The sequence below is a fragment of the Phragmites australis genome, chromosome 4 (genome assembly GCF_958298935.1).
Source record: "Phragmites australis chromosome 4, lpPhrAust1.1, whole genome shotgun sequence".
In the NCBI taxonomy this organism is placed as follows: domain Eukaryota; kingdom Viridiplantae; phylum Streptophyta; class Magnoliopsida; order Poales; family Poaceae; genus Phragmites; species Phragmites australis.
This window is the reverse complement of record NC_084924.1, coordinates 894,682-918,321: the sequence shown is the minus strand read 5'-3', so window position 1 is coordinate 918,321 and position 23,640 is coordinate 894,682. Positions and strand designations below refer to the sequence as shown.

At 45.3% G+C, this 23,640-nt stretch overlaps 5 protein-coding genes across 5 annotated transcripts; 3 read left to right on the top strand and 2 right to left on the bottom strand.

Annotated features, from left to right (window-relative positions):
• Positions 1-1,080: 1,080 nt before the first annotated feature.
• On the bottom strand, positions 1,081-3,626 carry LOC133915004 (uncharacterized). The gene is made up of 6 exons (XM_062357991.1): positions 3,355-3,626; positions 2,135-2,393; positions 1,997-2,033; positions 1,787-1,892; positions 1,540-1,650; positions 1,081-1,461 (listed from the first exon to the last, which is right to left on the bottom strand). Exons 1-6 carry the CDS (start codon positions 3,451-3,453, stop codon positions 1,333-1,335), a joined length of 741 nt encoding a protein of 246 aa, XP_062213975.1. The 5' UTR covers positions 3,454-3,626; the 3' UTR covers positions 1,081-1,332.
• Positions 3,627-7,739: 4,113 nt separating this feature from the next.
• On the bottom strand, positions 7,740-10,923 carry LOC133913979 (uncharacterized protein At4g14100-like). The gene is made up of 2 exons (XM_062357159.1): positions 10,311-10,923; positions 7,740-8,084 (listed from the first exon to the last, which is right to left on the bottom strand). Exons 1-2 carry the CDS (start codon positions 10,921-10,923, stop codon positions 7,933-7,935), a joined length of 765 nt encoding a protein of 254 aa, XP_062213143.1. The 3' UTR covers positions 7,740-7,932.
• Positions 10,924-12,509: 1,586 nt separating this feature from the next.
• Positions 12,510-13,383, top strand: LOC133914050 (basic blue protein-like). The gene is made up of 2 exons (XM_062357208.1): positions 12,510-12,813; positions 12,889-13,383. Exons 1-2 carry the CDS (start codon positions 12,639-12,641, stop codon positions 13,086-13,088), a joined length of 375 nt encoding a protein of 124 aa, XP_062213192.1. The 5' UTR covers positions 12,510-12,638; the 3' UTR covers positions 13,089-13,383.
• Positions 13,384-14,855: 1,472 nt separating this feature from the next.
• Positions 14,856-17,046, top strand: LOC133915003 (basic transcription factor 3-like). The gene is made up of 6 exons (XM_062357990.1): positions 14,856-14,992; positions 15,192-15,259; positions 15,345-15,493; positions 15,608-15,664; positions 16,232-16,270; positions 16,640-17,046. The coding sequence occupies exons 2-6, from the start codon at positions 15,192-15,194 to the stop codon at positions 16,789-16,791; spliced, it is 465 nt and encodes a 154-aa protein (XP_062213974.1). The 5' UTR covers positions 14,856-14,992; the 3' UTR covers positions 16,792-17,046.
• A 404-nt stretch (positions 17,047-17,450) lies between these two features.
• Positions 17,451-23,337, top strand: LOC133913978 (serine/threonine-protein kinase Aurora-3-like). The gene is made up of 5 exons (XM_062357158.1): positions 17,451-17,458; positions 17,788-18,241; positions 19,035-19,168; positions 19,881-19,960; positions 23,267-23,337. The coding sequence occupies exons 1-5, from the start codon at positions 17,451-17,453 to the stop codon at positions 23,335-23,337; spliced, it is 747 nt and encodes a 248-aa protein (XP_062213142.1).
• Positions 23,338-23,640: the final 303 nt, after the last annotated feature.

Sequence of the window (23,640 nt, the reverse complement as noted above, 5' to 3'; positions counted from 1 at the left end):
TAGCAACGAACCAAACATCACCGTCTCCAGGATGATCATCTCCCAGATGGAGCGAACCTACCGGTCAAACGGACCCCAAATCGCTCTCACCATTGGAGAGCAGATTCGGTGATACAATACTCGTACAGTAACAATGCAATATTTATACACAGTAATATCAGCTACAGTACCGCATGCTACAGTGAATACTGCACATCCATAAAGCTCCTCTCACAAAACACGGTTCATCTCTGACTTCAGCCATGCGACATGAAAGGATTTGATCCCTGTGTGTCAAGCCGTGTATATTTTTATTTTTATTATTTAAAAAATATATAGTGATTCTCGTATAAAATAGGACGTCATGTCTTAAGTTCTGCAGATTAATTCTAAACTTCGCAACTGCACACCCGCTGACGAGCACACTACGCGTCATACACTCAGTCATCTTCTGTCTTCCGTAGCTCCTAGCTGACACCAACCATGAGCGGATCTAAGGCCATCTCCATCTCCAGCAGTGCTACAGTACTCCGTAAAGTACTGTAGCACCGGAAATTGCACTACACCATCGCTACAGTGTTGCGGAGAGAATATGGGTCTGTATTTTTGCGGACTACTGTAGCAGCGCGTATCACTGTAGCCGTACTGCTCGCAGGGACTGGCAGTGGGGTATTGTACCAATACTGTAGCAGACTGTAGCAACACTGTTTACAGAGGCTGATAGACAAGTCCAAAGAGAGGAAAAGAGAAGTAGAAGATAGGAAATGAGGTAGCTGCTGGAGATGAAAAAATAAAGGATATTGTAATAGTGATAAAGTATACTGTAATAGTATTTTTGAGGATGAAAATTTAAGATAACTGCTGGAGATAATCTCATGACTAGTAAACTTTAAAAATGTGCATGTATTTCATGCAATTCTGCGGGCCGAGCTAAAGACGTGGCTCGTAGCAAGGTCCCGGATTCAGCGGACGGACCACCTGGCACTGTTGATGCTAGAAGACGGAGATCTCGTCCTCCTCTTCCCTGGACGTGCTTCAATGGTGAGCATCGATCATTTGCACATTCTACAGTCAGCTAGCAGTAAAATCACAGATCATTCAGAGCCAGAGCCAAGGTCAGTAGACCACTGATCTTATTTGCATCGTCTGTACTGTCCTAAGGCAATGCATGCAGGGAGATTGGGGGAGTATACAAAAACCATTTTTCTGTGTCTTGTACTCGACAGCACTACTTAACATCAGTTGCTAATTTGAATGCGGACTTTGATGGGGATCAAATGGCTGTGCCCAACTAATGTTGCACCACGTACGTGCTGTTCAGCTCAGGGTAGGTAGCTCTTGATCCCCTCACAGTCAGTGGGTCTCTGCTCGGTTGGCTGCAGGGACCAGCTTCAGCTTCCCGCCGTACATCTCCGGCAGCTGGCTCTCGTCAATGGCCTCCCGGAGCGTCTTGTCCAGCTCCTTGTCTGGCACGAACACGAACTGCAGGCCGCATCAAAGACGACCAACTGTTACTAGTGGCTTACTTCATTTCCAGTCGAATGCTAATCGATCGATTACCTTCTTCTTGGTGTTGTCGTCGATGAAGGGGTAGACTATCTTCCAGGCGGCCATGAACACGTACGGCACGTGGATCAGGAACACTCTGCCCAGCCTCTCCGGGTAGTAATTCTGCAACACGAATGTCAGCAACTCGATCATGCACCTACCCAATTAGCAGTGGTACACAGCACACAGCGCAGCTTTTAATTGACTGACAGAGGCAGAAGCTGCTTGATCAGACTGGATATCAATTAGCTGCACGGACCTGCATGATTTCCAGCCCTGCAAGGTAGGCCCTGATGTCGCAGTTGGAGTAGCCCCAGCCTTTGAGGTCTGCCACCGCCGCAAACTTCTCGTGCCCCTGAGGTAGCCTGCCACAAATCAAGTTTAGTTTTTTGCATGTTCCTGAGCTGATTGATGTTACGAGTTAATCCAGATCGATCAAAACAAATGATCGATCGACTAAATCAAGCACCTGGAGACGGTCCTGTCGAGCACGTAGATCACATAACCTGCAGCATTTCAGCAGAGGAACTCGAATCACACGAGGCACATCAATGCAGGACGGATCAATGGTGAGGTATATAATTAGAAAGGCCATGAGGCTCCGTACGCTTGAACTCGTCGAGGTCGCGCTTGGAAGGGTAATGTCTGGCCCCGAAGCCGTAGATCATGGGTCGTCCCTGCTTGTCGTAGCCCTGTAGGAACAGCTTGTCCTGCGCGAGCTCGTTCGCCACCTCCTCCTCGGAGATGAACCCGTTGGGCTTCGCCGCCGGCTTCCACTTGAGGTACTTGAGCAGCATCGCCGACGCCTTGCCGACGTTGTGGTCGCGGGCGCGCAGGAAGCGCCGAAGCATCAGGTCATCCTCCTCCTGCATGCATGCAGCTGATCAAGTTAGTCAAGGCAATTTAATTCCATCACAGCACATGCTAATCTTTTTTGTTTTGTTTTGTTAGCTAGGCCGGTCTGATCACCACTAAGTTGGAGTTCTCTTAGATGTGAAAAAGAAAGCGCGGATTGATTAAGTACCTTCTCCCTCGAGGCTTGGCCAGCATTCATGGCGGGCTTTTCTGCACCACGAGTGATGCATGGCCGAATCAAGCTCCATACGGTACCATCTACCCCACGGTTACACTGTACACCTCTCTTTTCAACGGAAACACCTCTCTCTCTCTCTCTCTCTCTCTCTCTCTCTCTCTCTCTCTCTCTCTCTCTCTCTCTCTCTCTCTCTCTCTCTCTCTTGTCATCATGAATATAATGCTTTTGTTTTGTGATTTGATGCTAGCAAGCAGTACTCAACATCTAACCACCTGTTGCCTGAGCTTCAACTACCTACCAGACACGGATAGTGAACCACTCGTCCTCAATTAACAAATAACAACCACTAACGACAAATGAGAAGAGTGTGACCATCAACGACAAAAGCGACGACTACAGCGAATGGCATGCCTTTGTGTAATACTGTACACGTCAGGGTGCTCTTGTCGATCAGCGAGCAAATGACCCCACTGTAGCTACTCTTGCTTGCTTTTGTGCAGATTCTGAGCTAGCTAGGCATGCTGTATGTTCCGGTAGCTTGACATCTTATTTGATCTTGCTTTGGCTAAGTATGAAGGTAATTGAGTAATCTAACTAGTAAAAGTTTTGGAGCTGTAAAAGGAAGGAAATCTTGATCATTTGCAGGGTTCTGCTTAAGACTTGATCGTTGCAATTTGGGTTCATGATTCATACTAGCACTCCATGTGAGTTTGGGTTGATAATTATCATAATATAAAGTCGCCATGTGAAGCAAGGAGGAGGAGGAGGAGGTGAGGGAGATGAATCGATCGAACCTTGCACGCTGGGTCCTGGGCCTCGGCAACGGCCCTCAGCTCGGCCACCTGCTTCCACTCCGCGGCGTCGCCGTTGCGGTTCACTTGCTGGCAGTCCATGGCGCCCCCTCGATGGTCTCGTCTTCTCGGCGGTGTTCAGATAACTGGCAATGGAAGCGGGAGAGCCCGCCGGGAGGTTTTATAGGAGGGGCTGAGAGCGAGAGGGGCCGGTGAGGTTGAAGTGAAACGGGCGCGGCGCTGTCGGCTCGCCGGTTATTTATGGCACTGCTAGGCAGCTCGATTCCTTTGGTTGATTGGAGCAACAGGCAGGCAGGCAGGCTTGCTTGCTTGATTGATCAGGATCCATCCAGCGAGCGCGGGCCGATCGGATTCGCCTCGTGCTTGCAGCTCAGCCACCGCTTTCTCCCGTCGATGTCTGTAACCATCTCCTCGACGCTCAACCACCGTGCTCTTACTCTCATCAATGCGACCGAGGCTTGACCAGACGTCCCCTCCACAACAAAACGCGGGCGCATGGGCGCGGTGGCCTCAACTGCGTGTTAGCACTATAACGGAATCAGTCATTCTAGTTAGATTATCAGTGTCTGATAAAATATTAGTGTCGTTTCGTAATTTTTCGTGCTGGATTAACGATAGAGCTGAGTTTAATCTAAACTGATATTCAACATCAGTTATGGGTCTTGAAAAAATTGATACTAATATTTCAGTACCGGCTGGTAAGTATGACCCAACACTAATATTTTTTATTAGTGATGTTTCGTATTACGATCGGCACTGATAGTGCTGTTGGACTCAAAATTATTATTGATTATGTTTTTTTTTTTGTCTCACGGACCCTCTCACGTTTATCACCGTTCCTTATCCTCTTGATCTCTCCTCTTTCTCTCCACAGCCTACCATTCATTATCCACCGATGTCCCTCTCTCTGGAGTTTCAGCTCAGCTCCCTATCCCTCGGATCACCGCCGAGCTAGCCGAGGTCAACACGACCTACGTGCCGAACAACAGGAACGTTTGGGCGAGCGCGAGGTGTAGCCAAAATAACCCTATTAGATTATGATTATGATTTTAGTGATTAATAGCAACATAGTCATGGGACTAATATGTTTATCAAGAATATATGTTAGACTCGTGGATATAATACATCAAAAAGTCACCGCAGCCGGTACAAAGTTTGATTGAATTGGAAAAGTTCCAGAAAAGATTTGCCTCACCGGATGATCCGGTATAGAAGAGTTTACACTCACCGGTGTATTGTGTCCAGATGATGATAGCCTCATCAAATAGTCCGATGAATAGGACATGAGACCACCGGAGTGTTTCTGACAAAGGGAGAGAAGACCGAGGACCTCATCGGATAGTCCGATGATGAAAGATATAAAACATCAGAGTATATCTTGTAGAGGTGATTCCAAGTGCTAAAGAATGAATATTAACTCACCTGACAGTCCAATGATCATAGAGATAGTTGCATCAGAGTATTTTCAGGGAAAAGAAGATAATGTTTAACTCACCAGATGATCTGGTGTGAATAAAATAAATACCGGGTAAATGTACCAGAGTATTTTATATAAAGAGGCTATAAAAGCTCGGATGGCTCAAGGTAACTCACCGAAAGGTCTGATGATGGATTTGAAGGTACATCAGAGTGTCCGGTGTTTACAAGTATTGAGTGGAGTTCTAACGGCTAGTTTCTGAGGTTATACTTACCGGATGATCCGGTGTTAGTATTATTGTTTTTACCGGATCATCCGGTGTTAACAACTTTTCTCCGTTGTTGGAAAAACGACTAGTTGGTAGATTTTAGGTTATAAATACCCCTTAACTCAGTCATTTGAAGGTGTGGCATACTGCTGGAGTCTAGAGAAAGCTCATACACACTTGAGAAGACATTCAAGCCACTAAAATGCTTAAAGTGATCATCCAAACAATTAAGCATAAGATTAGTGTGTGATTAATATTTATAGTCCTAGAGAGAGTATTACTAGGTGACGATTGCATACAGAGTGGATCAATGAGTGATCCTAGTTTGTATCGAGAGGTACGCTGGGACCTTGGATTATTGGTGATTCACCGATATCTTGGGCTTTGCTGGCTCAAGTTTATTGACCCTCTAACTTAATGTTGAGCAGTAGCAAGACACATGTACGAGAATGCTAAGACCCTTGCCTTGGTGACTCAAGCTCTGAAATAATCACGGGGGTAAGTGACTGAAAGAGAGGCTAGTGGTGAGACCTTACCTTAGTGGCTTTGTGGCTCATCCGGTTTAAGACCTTGTCTTGGTGGCTCAAGAGTTATGACGGGTGCCGACTAGGAGCATATCCTTGGTGAAGATCTAACGTGAACTAGATATGGTATTCATGCCATTGATATCACAGGATAAAAATCTCTTGTGCCGAGTTTGTCTATCTACATTATTTACGTTTCCGCAATTATATTTTTGTAAATTACCTTGCTAGAGTAGGTTAAAATTATCTTGAGTTATAGAGTAGACACACTAGATAAACCTAGAGCATATTTAGATAAAAATTGATATATGTTTATCTTGTAAAGTTTTCGAAGCCAGTTAGATTTTTAAGTGTCCTAATTCACCCCCTTTTAGAATGTTATTGTTCCACAGGGGGCGTCTGTGCTCGCGTTTGACGGCCGGGCAGCACCCCCCAGCGGAGGATGAGGAGTTCGACGCGTGGATCGACGCCGTGGACTGGAGCTACGACGCTGCTATAGTACTAGCAGCATCCGTGGGCTTCGAAGTGACCACGTGATGCCTCACCCAGATGGAGAGGGCAACACCAGGAGGTGTTGCGGGGTGGTCGTTTGAGCTGCTGTTCCCGAGCACGTCATTGGCCGCCTCGCTTGACCGCGTGGTTCTGGTGTGCACCCCGCAAAAGCAGACCTACATGGTATGTGCAAACGGTAAAACAATTCTGTATGTACATTAGTAATTTTCTATCGCAAAATTCCTTACGATTGTGCGTGCGTGTGCAGAGTGTTGAACTGCAGGTCATCAGTAGCAAGAAGGCATGCTGCGGGCAGGAAGATGAGCAAGGCCATGTCGGCGCCCACCATCCCAACCAAGGACTCATAGAGCCTCACGACCAAGGTAACTTCAGTAGCCTACATTGAAGTTTCCTCCATTGAAACGCTCCGATTCTCAGTATTGTAAGGCCATCATGAATTTATCCAATTCGCAAAAGCATGGCTCGACCACCCATCACGGTCGCCAGAAGCTAGCCAGGCGCGGGGGCGGCGACAGCAAGCACTCCCCTCAGGACTATCCTGACCGGAGCAACAGTGTGTGGGATCACGTCATCGGGGATAAGGAAGTAAACAAGCTCTACACTGCTCTTCATTCTTTCATATCATAGGTTAGTCTCGAGATATTGGTGCTCCTTTAATTCATGATTCCTCTCAATCCTAAGAAAGTAGCTCTATTATATTCATTCTGAGCACCAATATCTCTCTATCTCTCTCTCCTTCTGCTTTATGTGTGAAAGTAGTAGACACCATATGTATGTTAAAATAAACCCCCTCTATATTTAATAAATCGAGATGAAGTCACTCTATATTGAACAAATTGAGATTGAGTTGTTGCAAAATGTTTATTCAATGTTGTAAGATGATTGGAATTAATATTCAATGCTGTGAGATGATTGGAATGAAGGTGGCTCCAACTCGATGCATTGAGCGGGTTGTTTCCGATAGATTTTTTTTTTAGAAAATGATAATACTATCGGCTCATGATAAAGAACCGGTACTGATACTTATCATAAACCATCACTAATAGTCTGAGTATCAGTACCGGTTATTTGTTATGGACCGACACTGATAGATTGTGACTATCAGTGTCGGTTCAAAAACCGCTATCTGATAATGTTTTTAGCCGGTAATAATGACCATTTCTATTGTAGTGTAGTTGCATCGCGTGTGGCGCATTGCGTGCCACGATGGCACTGCAGGTCGTTGGATGGATGGATCACTTGGCAGGAGCAGGCACATGGGGACTCCTCTGCTGCTCCGTATCGCTCGCCATCGCCAAGTATGGTGTATGGTCCTCCTCCCCTTCCGCCATGGAGGAAGGGCTACGGCGGGGGAGATCCGGCGAGGAAGATGGAGGGGAGAGACGGAGGAGGACCGGAAGTTTGTCACCGGGAGGAAACTTGGTGACCACTGTCAACCGAGCGGTGGGCAGCCTGCTACCACCAGATGAACAGTGTGCATACAGATCGTCCTGACTCCTGAGGGAAAGTGTGCACACAGATAATAGCTAGAAATCTTCTTGACCAACCATGAATCCCTCCGGAGCTCTGATGATGGAACGTCTGGCCTGACGACAATGCAAGAGCTCGTAGACAAGGTCACAAAGAATACGCCACAGATCGCATGGGATACAATACAAGCTATGTACTGCAGTACTTCACTTGATTATATCAAGGAGAACAAGATCCGGCTCCATCACATTATTAAATTTACGCAAAAACATTGAGAGAACGCATGCGTGGTCATACTGTTCCACGGCATCTCTATGTTCAAAGCTACATCGGAGACCAAGAGGAGCACATGAGCGGAAGATAAATCCTCACAACACACTCCTGGGGATAAAGCTGTCATCATGCCCACCGGAGATGTGGGCGATTCCACCATCCTTGGAGAAGCAGTACTCAGGCGCCTGCCATCCCTCATCCTCCAGCACTGCTCCCACCTCAAAGCTCATCACATAGGTAGTCCTCCCTGTAGATTGCAACACGTTCAAAGGTCAGATACAGTCATATAGAAAATGACACTTCTCTGAACCTGCAGCGTTAATATACAAACAAGCTCTATCGACTATCGTTGATGCAGAACTGGCAGTGCAAGTGCAAAGACAGGTGCAACAAAACAGGGAGTGTGGCAATCCTGACTTGTACTCGTCAATTAAACAGCACTCTTGCTTGGTTTAGCTGTTCCAGACTCCCGAGCATGGCAAACTTAATGGAAACAACAGGTTGTATCACTATAATCATCAAACCGTAACCAAGATAACTTGCAGAAAAGAATGTGATACACCAAAGCAATACAGAAAGACACCTTCTACTTTAAGGAACAACTAACAGAAGTAGAAGCTAACAAAGCACCGGCAACTAGCATCCATATAATCTGGTTTGCTACATATACTCTTGATCAAGCAAATTGGAGCATTAACATCGACTATCTTTTCCAGTTAAAGATATTGGTTTGCCTCTTACCGTTGATAGGCACAAAGCTGCAGATTTGAGATTGATCACTGAAAAAACGACTGATAGTCGATGCCCAACAAGGGGATTCAATACTTACATACACAGTGTTGTCCTATATCCCAACCTTATATATAACTATGTATACCCTTAGTAAGATTATCCTAAAATAAAATAAAAAAATAGGCCTTGAAGTAGAAGAACTTCTTTCTGTGCAGGTGCTACTTTTATTCACGGGAACAATGCCTGTTTGCATGAATGGATGCCCACAGAAGCTTGCTAAAAATTCGATATGAGATAGGTAATACAGTTCCACTCCAACCTTTATGACAACTCCAATAGGTCATCAGCCTCTCTGATAAGGTGGAAACTACAAGAGGCTACAGTAGAGGCTATCCAAAGATATTGGCACATAGAAACCATCAAGGTTTGTTCGAAAAGTTCCTAAACGACGTTCGAGCATGGCAAACAGAAATGAGTTATTTTTTTTCACCATCGATCAAAAATTCAGAATTACACAATCTGCAGTAGTTAGTGATTGTGTTCAGGATGGCAGCAAACTGACAAAATGGATAAGGTCAAAATCCTTGGAGCAAATGCGACTGATTACAGAGCGAAAATGATTTACATATTTCTAAAAGAACAAATGAATGTTTAGTGTGTCCACTGGGCTTGGAGAAACAAGTGACCAAGTCGATGCAAAAATACTTCTTTGGCTCCTGTTAGGGATATTGATTTGATTCAGAGTATTCAGTAGCGATTTAGTTTAAATTTGAACTAAATGCTAACTCAACCACCCTCATCCAAACAGGAAAGATATGGTTCTTGTATTCTGAAATCTAAACACGATAATTTGATTGATGCGTCTTTGTGAAAGTGAGACCTCGCAACATTTATTTCTACATTGTGATTTTTCAAACGTTGCTGGGTGCACAAGCTTATAGACACATGAAGTGCTGGGTCCACGTGAAGGAAGATATGACTTCAAGCGGATGCAACAAGGACAGTACAACATTTTGTTTATTTTTTTATATGGATGCAATCCTCAAACAAACAAGTGTGTCTGTTCTGGCTCGAGCCAAGGTATCTTCCACCACAACATGAAATTCTCACTGCTACACTACGGCCACTTTCATCTGTGCTACATCATCATACACCTGATTGCTTAGGAATGGATCAACATTTCAGAATGAACAAGCATCAAGAAACAAATGAGCATGAGATAGGTTAGACCCTTGGAGGAAAGCATTCCACTCAAGTTAGAAGAGGAATATAGCAGGTGAAGCAGATTTTGCATGATCCCATGCAACTTGAGCCTCCTGGCCTCCTTGACGGGGGTGTTACTATTGCTCCTTGCATTTGGTTCCTACCCACTCAAACAGTAGCAATGTAGCAGTATTTCGTAACATGAACTCCTTTTCTAGTCAGCAGAATTAGAACTCGCAGTGCGTTGTTTCCGTAAACCAGCAGTGGGGATTCTTAAAATGTGCTGTACCATACTAAACTAAAGTAGTAGTATCTCAATTTTGGCAGCATGTCTTAGATCCCTAACCAAACTAGAGACGTCTAACTCAATGTCACAGGCCGGACTCTGGACATTGGCAGTGGTCGGCTTCAACCTATCACGCCAATTGTGAAATTGTGAATGCCCCTATCTATTTCTATTGGTATTCGAGAGGGGGGGGGGGGGGATTAAGCTTGAAGCAACTACGGCCAGCCCTATGGGAGGGGATGGATGGATTACCTGTGTAGAAGACCCACTTGACTGGTCGCTTGGTTTGGACGTCCTCGTAGTAGGTGATGAAGTCGGCCTTGGCCCATGCGTGGCAGTCGAAGCCATCGGCGTCGCGGCGGCCGAGGTAGACCGCGCCGGGCTGGAGCCAGTCGGGGCGGAGGATGCCGACCCCGACGGCGGCGGAGCGGCATGAGCGGCGCGCCGGGGTGTAGAAGAAGGAGGTTCCGTTGTTCCACTCGGCGTCGTAGAAGGGGGCGTCGGCGGCGAGCTGGTAGCGGATGACGTGGAGGTTGCGGCCCCGCGGCCAGTCGTACCAGAGGTCGGACAGCGACATGTTGCCGTGGTAATCCATCACCAGCGTCGCGTGGAACTGCGGGGGCCACGGCGTCGGGGTCGGGTCTCCACCAGCGGCGTGTGGGGCCGCTGGGAGGCAGAGGAGGAGCAGGAAGAAGGCGACGGGGAGGGAGAGGCGCCATCTCCGTCGCGGCGGCGTGGTGGCTGTGCCAGTCAATCGAATCGAATCGGATGACCCCCCCTTTTTTTTTCTTCCATCGGATGACCGATGCGTAGCAGAGAACTGCGGCCTGTTACTGTATGGGCCTGGCCCATCCAATTGGCCCATATGGAACTCATTGTGCCCTAATTTATGCAATAATATAGGATCCGTATAGAAATTATTTATTTTTTAAATTTAACAATTCAAGTATCAACAGTTGAAATAGTACATTATTTTAGCAATTCACATATAAAATGCTGAACACGTATTTCTAAATTGCTGAATTATCAAGGCAGAACCTCAAAGTTACGACATTGCTATAACTTGTTCGGGTGATTTCTCATTCGAATCGTGCGATTCTCTCACTCGATCGTGTGAACACGCCGACGTTAGGGTTGCCGGGGCTCCGGTGTCCGACGGGCTTAGAAAAGGGGTTCCGGGGAGGAAGGTAGGCCAGGCGGTGGTGATGGGAGAGACGGCAGGGTGGCGAGAGACAACCAGTGGGCCAGGTTGGGGTGGGGGCATCTGAGCCGACGGGTTAGCGCAGCGGGGGCAGCAGAGGCGGACCCGGCGGCGGGGATGGTCGGAGGAGGGCGGGATGCAGGGGCTATTCGGAAGTTGAAGATGATGTTGAATCGTCCGATCATAAGATCCAGACAGCGCCCAAAGTTATATCAATATTCTTTATCTAATAGACGTTATGTCAATATTCTTTATCTAATAGACGTTATGTGTCTTTAACTTAGGGCCTCTATAAAATTTATGTACTAAATGATCCAGGATGCTTCTTTTATGCTACTTTCAGCTCTTAGAACCTCAAAGTTCTGAAAATCAATGGACGTTTTCCAATCAGGCTAAAAGTTTTCCACCACTACTGATTTACAGTAGCAATAACTAGAGTGCAATCGAGATTCTAACTTGCCTCTAGGGGCGGATCCACCAGAGACCAAGGGCAGAACTAGTTCTGGGTCAAAATCTAAGTTGACCTATTCAAATTTGATTTGGGCTAAAATTTTATACTGTTTCTACAGTAATTTCAATTGTAATTTAGATTATGGTCCGGGCTGAAGCTCAACCTATTATGGGCCTGAATTCGCCCCTGTCAGGGACCCTCTTAATTTTTAGACATAAAAGAGAAATAAAATAAAGCGAAAAAAAAGAGAAAGAAGAAGATAGAGTCTCCTCCTTGGTAGCCTCGGGTGTCTGAAAAAGTGGACAGCCGTGCGTGTCGGTGTCTCAGCAGTTGGAATTCCGGAGCTTGGCGGGCTCAGCTCCACTGAGCAATCTTGCCACTGGACTCCATGTCCGTCCGCTAACAGTAGTCGCTGTTCAGTAGCATACATACATACATACGTACGAGATGTGGAAATGCAGCTGCACCAGTCGTGAACGTTCCGGTCGACGGCGACTTGACATACTGATCGACATATTCTCCGGCACCACTCCGATCGGACTGTGCTCGCTAGCTTTGACGTCAAGGCGACGTCGTTACTTTGTAGATGTGAACAGTATATCTTCTTGGTCGTCTTCTCCACCGATCGGCGTCCAAAAGTAATGGCGCGCCTCCATTGTGGGTCGTTGGCCAAACCCTCCTCCTCCATTTCACTCTGCTTTTCCATCTCCGCCGGGCCTACTTACCTTCCCGCCTCCACTCTCCGGGAGCCTATAAAACGAGAGCCCCCGGCCTCCATTGCTAACAACCAGTCCACTCACTCGTCGTCTCTGCTTGCTTTAATTATTTGCTCGATCTCTGCGCATGCACATAGCTAGCAGGTGCTTGCTTTCCGTGTCTGAACATTCCGGTGAGTGGGTAGCTTGGCTAGTGGTGGTGTGGGAGAGCGATGGCACAGGGAAGAGGCAGTGGTGATGTGGTCCTCGCGGTGCTGCTCCTCTGCGTGCTCCTCCACGGCCAGGTCGCGGAGTCGGCGGTGTTCACCGTCGGCGACCGCGGTGGCTGGGCCTTCAACACCAACAGCTGGACCAACGGCAAGCGCTTCAAGGCCGGCGACGTGCTAGGTGAGTCCGATCGATCGAGCTAGAGCATATTTTCCGACCAAAGCACAGCTAACGCTCGGTGGTGCATGCATGTAGTGTTCAAGTACGGCTCGTCGGCGCACAACGTGGTGGCGGTCAACGCGGCCGGGTACAAGGGTTGCACCACGCCGCGCGGCGCCAAGGTGTACAAGTCCGGCAACGACCGCGTCACGCTGGCGCGCGGCACCAACTACTTCATCTGCAACTTCCCCGGACACTGCCAGTCCGGCATGAAGATCGCCGTCACCGCCGCCTGACCCGGCCGACGACGCATCTCAGCTCATCTATCTACCAGCTGATTAACTCGAGTGCAGTGCCTGCCTATTATATATTACACTGCTGTTACCATTACCATACACAAAGTTTGGTTTAGAGTTGTCCTTGATCGTCACTATATGCATGCATGCAGTGTGTGATTGATGTGAATTTTATATGGATGTGAATAAAAGGCACAAATACATGACACGACGGCTGTGGTTAATTGATCGTGTAAAGTAACAATATTGTGTGAATTTTTAAGGGATAATGAAAACACCGGGACTTTATTACTCTCTTTAGTACGAAATAAGTATCATTTTAGATATCAATATGGTCCCTAAAATATAATTTTAACTACTATTTTTTATTGTAATATACTGATAAATATAGTAAAAGCATACTAATATAAAAATATTTTTCAAGTCAAATTTACTCGTATCATTTTCAAGTATCCAAACTCAATACATAAAAAGTAATGTATAGTCAAAGTTTAAAGTAGTTGACTGCACGAACCCTAAAACGATACTTATTTTAGACTGGAGGGAGGACTAAACTTGTTCGGGCATTTCAACCGTTGCAATTCTGACAATAAAAGCTATGTGTATTGAGAATAGCTATGTTAATGTAATGCATGCATAATGTTGGTCACCATGCTGACGTACTGTTTGCCTTTATATGTAGTACACGTGGCCACAACCACGAGGTATGTGCTCAAGCCTGACTTCAGTATCCTCGGTGTCCTTTATTGATAATATAGGTCACTAATTGACCATTTGCAGTCTACGGATTATGACTTGTTCTATCGTCTACCTGACATCATGATCTTGTGCTAGGCAATAACAAATCTATTGTGTGATTTTGGAATTGCCCAACAAATTCAATCAAATGCAACCCCTTAGCCGCATATTAACGTAATCGTGATACGTGGCCAGCCTACATGCCCTATCATGTCGATCCCTGGCTTTGTCAATATCCCTTAGCCATTGTTGGAGATCGTGGCTCCACCATCTGCAGTCCGCGGGCTACATTTTGCCCCGCCATATGCCTGACATCACGACCTTGAGTTACACAGTCCAAGTCTGATATAGCAACACCTATCTCTTCCCATGTTGATCCAATCCTAGGTCCCATTCTGCCGATCCATGGATCTATTGATGTTCCTTCGTCGTTGCTAGAGGTTATGGTTTCTATCATTTGCAATCAACGTGTTGTGTCTTGCACTGCTGTCTGCTTGATGCGACGACTTTGAATTGCATGGTGCCCCTGATTTCATATAGAAATATGAAATCACATTACTAACTTCTATTATTTGAGAGCGAATGTGGTGACTTTTTAGCTCTATTTTACTAAGGTTCTGTTTTTTTAATTCTAATTATGGATTGTAGCTCCAAAAGCAAAAGTAAAAAAACAAAACAGTTACAATATAAAAAGTAATTCTTACAATTCGCAAGTCAAGTTGTACTATAAAATCTCACAATACATAATTTGATGGAAAAAGAACTTCCACAGATTCTAGAAATGGATTATCATAATTTAAATCTAAAACAAACATGTCTTAAGATAATAGTTTTTTTAAGGAACCGGGTCTGTATTTCATTGATGAAACATGAACTTAAGACGATAGATTATTGGATTGAGCAACTTCAAACTAAATTGAGATCCATTGCCGCCCATCACCGAATCCACCGATGCACGTCGAAATGAGCCCAGGAGTTTGGATGGGCCGGCCCATTGAAACCAGCTTGTACGCGTACATAAAACGCAGAAAACCCAGGGACTTGCGCGCAAAATTGAAAACCCTACATTCCTCCCCCAAGAGCTACGCCACTCTTACGCCGCCGCCTCCTCCAGTCCTCACTACTCGCTCCTCCCTCATCGGCCGCAGCCGCCCTCCGCCGTCAAGGTCAGTCTTTTCTTCCACTCTTCACTCCGATATCACCGTGCCCAATCGGCAAATTGCCATGGTTTCCTCTTGCTCGCGGTTTGGATCAGTCCACTCCGATTGCCAGTCGCCGTAGAACCCATCCAGTATCGCGATAGATCCGTTCTCCTGTGGTTCCTGCCTTGACCTGCGGCGTTTGACTGTTTGGCTGGTTGCGCAGATGAACAAGGAGAGGCTCATGAAGATGGCGGGCGCTGTCCGCACCGGCGGGAAAGGCACCGTGCGCAGGTAGGCGTTGAGTGGCTCACGTGGCTTGACTGATGCGCTGTTCATCTATGTCGATGCGGATGATAAAAACCTGAGCTTTGCTTAGGAAGAAGAAGGCTGTCCACAAGACGGCGACCACGGACGACAAGAGGCTGCAGAGCACGCTCAAGAGAGTAGGGGTCAACACCATCCCCGCAATCGAGGAGGTCAACATCTTCAAGGACGATCTCGTCATCCAGTTCTTGAATCCCAAAGGTCTGTCTCTCACTCCTGCTATGTTGTTGCTAGTTGCTGTTACATGCCCTCGATCAAAATGGAGAGTGCTTAGTGTTATTGACTTGTCTGACGTCCTCTCCTCTACCCATGCAGTGCAAGCTTCCATCGCGGCAAACACATGGGTGGTCAGTGGATCTCCACAGACGAAAAGTATTCCTCGTCTCTTTGCTCCATTTGATTGAATAATCATTTGCTTAAACCTAATTCAGTGATGGATTGCTCAAATGCAGCAACTAACATACTTTTGTTGCATCCAATTGAGATGTCTTTGCTGAGAGTCTAAATCCACTTCTGCACCTCACTAGTCCAAATACAATTGTACTAGAATGTGCTATTTATCATATGCCTTGTCTTAATGGGTAGGATTGGGCCCAGTGCCTTTGGATTGGCAGGAAAATCAGTTCATTTTCCCTTCCAACAAGCACTTGTAAATCTGGGACTAGTTTTAATGTGTGCCAAATTGTACGCATTTATGCATCCAGGTACTATCTCAGTGGGTTGTGCCCTAGGTTAGGGTTGGGTTGAATAATAACTTGAAAGTAGTGAAGGCAGTCTTATGCAATGGATATATGTTGCGTCTGCTATGTACAAAAAAGCCAACTTTGGTCAAACTCACCCTGCAGCCCTGCCTTTGAATTGCTCTATTTATCTAGCATTTTGAATATCGTATTATCTTGTTGGCTTATGAACATTGTTTAATGTTGTTTAACTTGACAGAGCTACAAGATGTTCTTCCTCAGATCATCAACCAACTGGGTATGCAACTCTCTGTGCCTTAATGATATCATCGAATAAATACTCTATTTTTAATTATCTGACTTTTGTTCAGTTAATTATTCCATCATTTATTTTAGCTCCTGTCATTGTTAGAATAATGATATGCTCGAATCCTCTTTCACTGTTGTATTTTCTTGTTGGTTAGCACTAGTGGACAATAGAATAAATGTTTGTTACCGGAAATCAGTACATCTGTTCTGTTTACTGTCAGTTAGTTGGAAGTCGGTTTACATGCTTTGTGGTGGGTTTGCTTGTTGAGTTTCAAACATAAAAATAACGAGACAAATAGTAGCTTGTAGCCTGGTTACAAAGGTCATTGATATACTAAGACCGATTTCATCCTTGCAGGTCCTGACAACATGGAGCACCTGAAGAGGATTGCTGAAGAGATGCAGAAGCAGGTAGCTGCTGCTCAGGCAAAGGAAGAGAATGACGATGACGTTCCAGATCTTGTTCCTGGGGAGACTTTTGAGCAGGTAGCTCAAGAGGCAAAAGCCTGATCATAGACTCCAATAGCATAATGCTACTTGACCACAGTGATGAGGTCATGGTTTTCAGTGATGGCACTCTTTTGCACCCTCGTTGGCCAGCCACTCTTTGTATTTGCGGTTGGAAACTTTTAGTTTCTGCAAGTTTTTACCTCAGGTTATGCATGTTGAAATGCCATGGAATCCATTATGCTGCTTTTTGGTCACGATTTTGGTTGGTTTGATACATACTTGAGCACCAGGTTTTACTGAGTTTCTCCATTTCCATTCCCTTGGTGTGTAGACGTGGCTGTTTGAAACGATACTGCAATTGTGCTTCGCCTTGTTCACTTTTCATCTGACCTACAGAGATTACGAGGTTGTCTAAAAACTAGCAAAATAGAACTGAATTACGTTCCTTGCGAAGAATTTGAATGGTTGCAAAGCTTTGAAGAGTAGGATCAACAGGCTTGATCAGTTGCTTGTTCAGAAAAGTTGAAAGTGAATATCTGCCACTACAGTAGACAAATCGGGCATTTTCGTTCTGAAAATTTCCTTGAGACAATTATTGTTTCATGTTCCAAACATTAAAATAAATTAAGTAGTTAAATCTCAATTTATTTATCCTCGCAGCCGCCTCTCCCCCCCTAATTTCCAAAGCTTCATTGCTGACCTAAACCATACTGCTGAAAATGGACAAGTGAGTGATTTGTAACTGACCGGACGGTCTGAAAGCCCCAAGACGAAGATATGTGAAAGCCCCAAGAAGATATGCCAATAGAGTGGAGAAGTACTATTATCATATAGACAGCGCGAGGCTGAGGAGAAGATACGCTATTTGGTTGTGGTGGTACCGTAAGATCAGAGATTAAAATTTTATCAAAATTTAGAACAAAATATCTACTTCTGATTTTTTTTACTGACATTCGAGACCTATAACAGAGAACGAAAAATAATCCTAAATTTCACGAATTTTGATCTTTTCGCCGGTCAAGAAAAAGAAATATAAAACGAAATTGAAATCGAGAGCCCTCGTCGGCTCCACCGCCACCGTCGCCTGCTATGGCGCGCCCGGAGTGGAGCATGTCCGACTTCGAGATCGGCAAGTACATCGGCGAGGGCAAGTTTGGGAAGGTCTACCTCGCCCGCGAGAAGCAGGTCGACCCACGAAAACCTAACCCCCCCAAACCCTCTCGATCTCCCCAAATTTTCGCCTCCGCGGAAGCTAATCTGCCGCGCTGGTGATCCATTCCAGAGCGGGTACGTGGTGGGGCTGAAGGTGATAAACAAGGCGAAGCTGGACAAGTACCGCTTCCACGCGCACCTGCGGCGGGAGATCGAGATCCAGCGCGGCCTCGGCCACCCCAACGTGCTCCGCCTCTTCGCCTGGTTCCACGACGACGAGCGCGTCGTCCTCGTCCTCGAGTACGCGGCCCGCAGCGAGCTGTACAAGGTCCTTCGCGCCGCTGGCCGCTTCGGCGCCGTAAGCCTCCCCTTCCCTTATCCCTTTTATTCCCTGTTATTTCCTCCAACTTTTTTTTGCCTCTCGTTGGATTGGCCCATTGCCATTCTTTCTACTTTCAAGACCTAGATTATCTTAAATCCGAACCATAACATTCGAAGCAAACCTTTTACGACAGTGATTGCTAAGATACCACTGCTATTCAAGCCATGAAAGGCAGCAAGAGCTCGTTAGAACTGTCCCAACTTTCTCTTACTCCGGTCTTATATATAATTCATCAGTTGCTTATACATTCATATTGGTTTCCTGTGCATTGGTTACAAATCGAAGCAATTTTTCATAAAAAGGAGGGTTGAAGTAGTATACTATTTGATCGGAAATCTTAGTGCCGACTTTTATAAGCTGTTAAATGGTAGCGGGGTTTGATGGATCTTTGTATCATCTCATATTCTTATTGCAACATTAAGTTTTCTTTCGAAACTTTAAAGCTTTTTCTAGAAATACAAGGCAAAGGATCAGTCCCATTTTACAAATTATACTGAAACAATTTTTTTCACAAACTGCGACTCATGTGTGGCACATGCACTGCCCTATGAGATGTACTTCCCACAACCCAAACATCAATACATGAAACAATGTGAGAAAATCTGTAGCATCTCTTTTAGCAGGACGCCAATTCAGATTGTGATAATGCCCATTAATGGCGAAGAACTTGTTCTGGCATTGCCATACCAGGCTCTAGAACATGATTTCCTTCTGATTTGCCATTTTTTTTCTTAGATTCTATGACGATACGAAACCTTCTGTGTTTTAGTATGTCATGAGCCTTGCTGGTGCACTGGTGTACTGTCACAAGAAGCAGGTCATTCATAGGGACATCAAGCCAGAGAATTTGCTCCTTAATATCGAGGTTTGTTCTTCTTTATGCAGTTTTTGCACCTCAATACTGTTATCCTGTCTACCGCCATCTTTAATTTGTGCGTTCATGCCGTATTATTTATTGCTGAAAGTAAATTTAGTGGTGCCAGTCTTTGTACTTTTACTGTATTTCGTTTTGTTATATATTTTTTTAACCAGATGATCTTATTTCTGCACAACATGGAATCTAACATAACCTTGCTCAAGAGTGGTGCCTGTTTTTATAATTCCATTTTACTAATTTAATGGGCTGATCGTCTTATTTCTGCACAGCATCATTACTGTAAGTTTGCTTAAGAATCTAATCTATAGTTGATCTCATAGCATTTCATGGGGCGGATTTCTTTCTAAATGATTTGTCCCTCATAAGTGGATATTATAAAAGTATTTTACTATTTTTTCAAGTAAACAATGCAGAGTGTAAGACTTGACTCTTTGGAAGTGTCAAAACTGAAAAATGTTGTCTAGGAAGGGCCTTAGCCATTAAAATGTGATATACAAGGCACTGTATTATATGAACAATGCAGATGATATGTGTCATTATATCTGATTAATTGTAATTCATCTTGCATGTAAATCATGCTGAACAGGATATATAGCATGCCTCTACGAATAAATTTGGAAACTCATACATGATGTTGCTGGTTGGCATAACATATGTTGAGAAATAGGTATAATGTAAATGCAAGTGCTTCTTAATTCTCTCAATATTACTAAAGAACTGTTAATTAAATGCTAACAGCTACAACGAGGAGAAGCGGGTCGGCGGCCGGCGACTCGTCGAAGAGGCGGCGGCGGTGAGGTGGCGGATCAGCGCGGACGGTTTCCCGTCGGGCTCTCGGCGATTGGATGGCGGCACGAGTTCAGTGATGGCTCACCGGTATTCCCTGGCAGCACGTCGTCGATAGACGGGCGGCGAAAGGGGTGCGACGGCGACAATGGCGATGGTGGCTGTGCTGTGGCGGGGCGGAAAGAGAAGAAGAAGAGAGAGAGATATGCGGGGCCGCTATTTATAGAGAGGGAGAGAGAGCATGGAGGCGGTGCGTGCGGGCTGGCGTCACAGGGACGGCGGCAGCAAGGTGGCGACCGGCACCCACCTTTTTGTCCGGGGCATGGGTCGACTGCGCTGGCCAGGCATGGGCGGGTTGCAAAAGTCGTGCGTGCAGGGCATGGGAGGAGAGAGGGCGCGAAGGAGAGAGAGCGAGGAAGCGGAGGTTGGTTGGCGCGTGCGCGGAATATTTCTTGGAGGAACGACGACGACGAGGTCGTCGTCGCGCTGGAAGGGAGAAGGAAGGAAGGGGGGGGGGGGGAGAAATGAGCTGCTGGATTGGCGACGCGTGGACGGCCAGCGATGGCGGGGCGTGGGCGCGTGCTGGCGCGCGCGTGAACTCGCGACTGGGCCGGCAGCGCGGTGGCGTGGGCCGATTTCGCTGGCGCTCGCGTGAATGGGCTGAAAGCGCGGGAGAAGAGAGGGGGGGGGGGGAGAAGTGGGCCGAATCCGTGGGCTGGAAAAGAAGGAGGGGGAGGAAATTCAGCCCGGGGTGAAAAAGAGAAGGAGAAAGGAAAAGAGAAAAGAAAAGAAAAAAGAGAGGGAGGGATTTTGGGAAATAATTCAAAATGGAATATTTTGAATTTGAAGTTGACTTAGGATTAAGATCAACTCAATTTAGAATATTTGAACTTTGATTTCAATTTGGAATAAGATCTTTGGGGGAAGGATTTGAAACAAAGGATTTGAATTCAATTTGGATTGGAGCCGAAAAGAATCTAAGAGTAGGTTTGAAATTGAGAGACATTCAATTTTAAACCTCCACATAAGAATTAAGAAACCTCAAATTAATGCATATGAACTAACTTAATGCAGAGACTATTTTAAATTTGTTCTAGTGCACTTCGAATTACCTAAGAAACTTATAAACATGAATGTACATATATACTGGTATATATACATCCACTTACCTATTCTCTTAACCCATAGTTAGCACAATTAATCCTAAAAAGTTTTAATTTGGAGTGAATCTTGTAACTAATTAACATGCTCAACTCAGGGTGTTATAGCCATGTATTTCCATCGTGCACCACCACTCGCCGCCTTCCGACTGTTGCTGTCGTCGAGGTGTGCCCTAGTCAAGTCCGTGTGCCTCTGCTGGTGGTGTTGCTACCCTTCCCGGCCCGTGCCGTCGTGCCACTCGCCGTCGGCAATGACGAACAGAGCCGCCGGCCAGCCAGCGCGTCGCGCACCAAGGCCTTAATGCCATTGGACCGAGGTCAAGGCGCTCGGGCCCGCTATCAGTGATCGTGGCTAGCTCAGCCTGGGTGAAAAAGGATTCTGGGGTATTTTTAATTCGAATATTCCAGAAAATGTGAAATAGAATTGTTTTTGCATTGTTCAATTGGCTGAACCTTGTAAAATACATAGAAAATTGTATCTCGCTCCAAAAATTGTGAAACCAATTTTGTTGGGTTTGTATGAGCATAATCTACATGTTAAAAATGCTAGGAGCTATGAAATATGTACTGGAATTTCTTTGGTTAATAAAATGTGTTTAAAGCTTCCTTAATTCAGAATTAATTATTGGTAACTCCGAAATTGATGAAATCAATTTTGCCAATCTTGTTAGTTTATGCCCTATTCAGTAAAAATACTCACACTCATATTAAACATAGTTAATTTTGTAATTAGGTCTAAGCATTGCGTTAAGCTTAAATAATCCAGGAAATGATGAGATGCTTAACAATAATCCAAGTTTAAGAAGTTTTGATGCTTTAAAACTCATATCCTGATCATTGCACTGTGGTCATACACTGTGGAGCATCTATCATTGCATGTCATTCATGCTCATCATTGCATACGTCCTTCAGTAGTGAACGAAGATCTGGAGCGTGATGTGAGCACGATGAAGGACAACACCAAACTTCTGCATTTCTGTGAGTTCTGTGCGGGAAGTATCGGACAAGAACCAGAGCAGCAAGGCAAGCATCTAAGCATATTGCACCCACTGTTCAAATTGAATGGAGTCTAAATTGATAAATTATGCTTTATGTATGTTTGCATGTGTTGAGTCCAGTGTCGGGCTAATATAGGTAGAACCTATGTTGATGCATTGTCTCTACCTTGACTTATTGATGAATCGTTATCTTTGTAGTCTTGATGATATAGTTGGTGTCTAGCTTCAACGATTATTCGAAATGGTTAGCAATGCTTATGTCCTCAGTAGAAGTCGAGCGACGGTGCTGCCGTTGTTCACGAGCCTAGGACTTAATCACTGTTCACAGATATAAAGATGAGGTTAAGGTGGATGGTTGAGATGTGAGATTGAGGCGAGATGGGGGCTGTGGTAGGGGTATCTTCTGCCCAGGAGGAGTCCTCTGGGTAGTTGGAGAGAGGTGCCCGGATGCCATAGACCGCTTGCATCGTTTAAGGCCGTCTGTCGGTGCAGTTGGCTCTAGCACTTTCCGTACTCACCACATTCTGATCTAATGGTAAGATAAGCCGATTATCATATGCCGTGCTGATACTTGCCTTGCGGCTCTATGACGCATAAGAGAAAAAGAAAAGGAGAAGCAAAGTAGCAGGAAGTTGGAGGTGTCTGGGACACGCTCGCGGTAACCTCGGTGCCATAGGGGCATTGCAAGTGGGTGGTTCCAGGTATGAGAAAGGTTGACATGTGTACCCCCTTGTGTGTACTTTCACGAGTAGCACAAGCCGAATGGTCCTCGAGTCGTGTGGGTAAAGTTGTACCCCTGCAGGGTGTAAAAAACATTTCAAAATGCCGCGCTCTTGGTTATAAGCATGCTATTGTTTCATTTGTATCGGTCGTAGAGTTTACGAATGTTGAATAAGGATATGGTATGATGGAAATGGTTGGTGCATATTGTTGATGAGATACTATGGTTCCTATACATACATGTTCAAGTTGTGGATTACAGGGTAGAAAGGTATTTTTGAGTTAAGTATAGATGCTCACAAGTAGGTTTCCAGGTTGCTTATCGCATAGGTTTTACTTAACTTTGTGGCCTATTCTTGCTAACAGCTCAATGCATAAATCCTTGGAGTCGAGCTATGTATATGTGCTCTATATGGATTAAGTCTTGCGAGTACCTTCGTACTCATACCTGCACTTTCAGATTCTGCTGGTGAGGAAGAGACGATGTTTGGCTACTTCACACCTGTTGATGTTGGCGGCGGGCATGAGTAGTGCATCCTACTCTAAATGGGCTGCTTTGGGGTGGAGCCTAAGGGCATATAGCTTTATTCTCCTTTCATTGTTGTTAAGGTTTTAATCTTTTCGCTGCGTAGTTTCTCTTTTGTTGCAAACTGTTGTAAATGATCATGCTTAAAAACTTGTAATATAATCTTTAATTATTCGCTCTTTCTTAAGCTATGTTGTGATGTATATGTTGAAAAGGTATGTGTTCCGATCTTGGGTATAAAACACGTGCTGGAACTACTGGGATGGTATTCTGGTTAATCATTGAGGTTATGATTATGAATAATGATC

Coding starts and splice junctions, on each gene's coding strand:
- LOC133915004 (XM_062357991.1), bottom strand. CDS start 3,453: ATGGACTGCCAGCAAGTGAACCGCAACGGCGACGCCGCGGAGTGGAAG. Junction 2,394..3,354: donor CCCAGGACCCAGCGTGCAAG/GTTCGATCGATT, acceptor GCATGCATGCAG/GAGGAGGATGACCTGATGCT. Junction 1,893..1,996: donor CTCGACAGGACCGTCTCCAG/GTGCTTGATTTA, acceptor GATTTGTGGCAG/GCTACCTCAGGGGCACGAGA.
- LOC133913979 (XM_062357159.1), bottom strand. CDS start 10,923: ATGGGCCAATTGGATGGGCCAGGCCCATACAGTAACAGGCCGCAGTTC. Junction 8,085..10,310: donor CAAGTGGGTCTTCTACACAG/GTAATCCATCCA, acceptor TGCAATCTACAG/GGAGGACTACCTATGTGATG.
- LOC133914050 (XM_062357208.1), top strand. CDS start 12,639: ATGGCACAGGGAAGAGGCAGTGGTGATGTGGTCCTCGCGGTGCTGCTC. Junction 12,814..12,888: donor CAAGGCCGGCGACGTGCTAG/GTGAGTCCGATC, acceptor GCATGCATGTAG/TGTTCAAGTACGGCTCGTCG.
- LOC133915003 (XM_062357990.1), top strand. CDS start 15,192: ATGAACAAGGAGAGGCTCATGAAGATGGCGGGCGCTGTCCGCACCGGC. Junction 15,260..15,344: donor GGGAAAGGCACCGTGCGCAG/GTAGGCGTTGAG, acceptor AGCTTTGCTTAG/GAAGAAGAAGGCTGTCCACA. Junction 15,494..15,607: donor CCAGTTCTTGAATCCCAAAG/GTCTGTCTCTCA, acceptor CTACCCATGCAG/TGCAAGCTTCCATCGCGGCA.
- LOC133913978 (XM_062357158.1), top strand. Junction 18,242..19,034: donor CCGCTGGCCGCTTCGGCGCC/GTAAGCCTCCCC, acceptor TCTGTGTTTTAG/TATGTCATGAGCCTTGCTGG. Junction 19,169..19,880: donor AGTTTTTGCACCTCAATACT/GTTATCCTGTCT, acceptor AAATGCTAACAG/CTACAACGAGGAGAAGCGGG.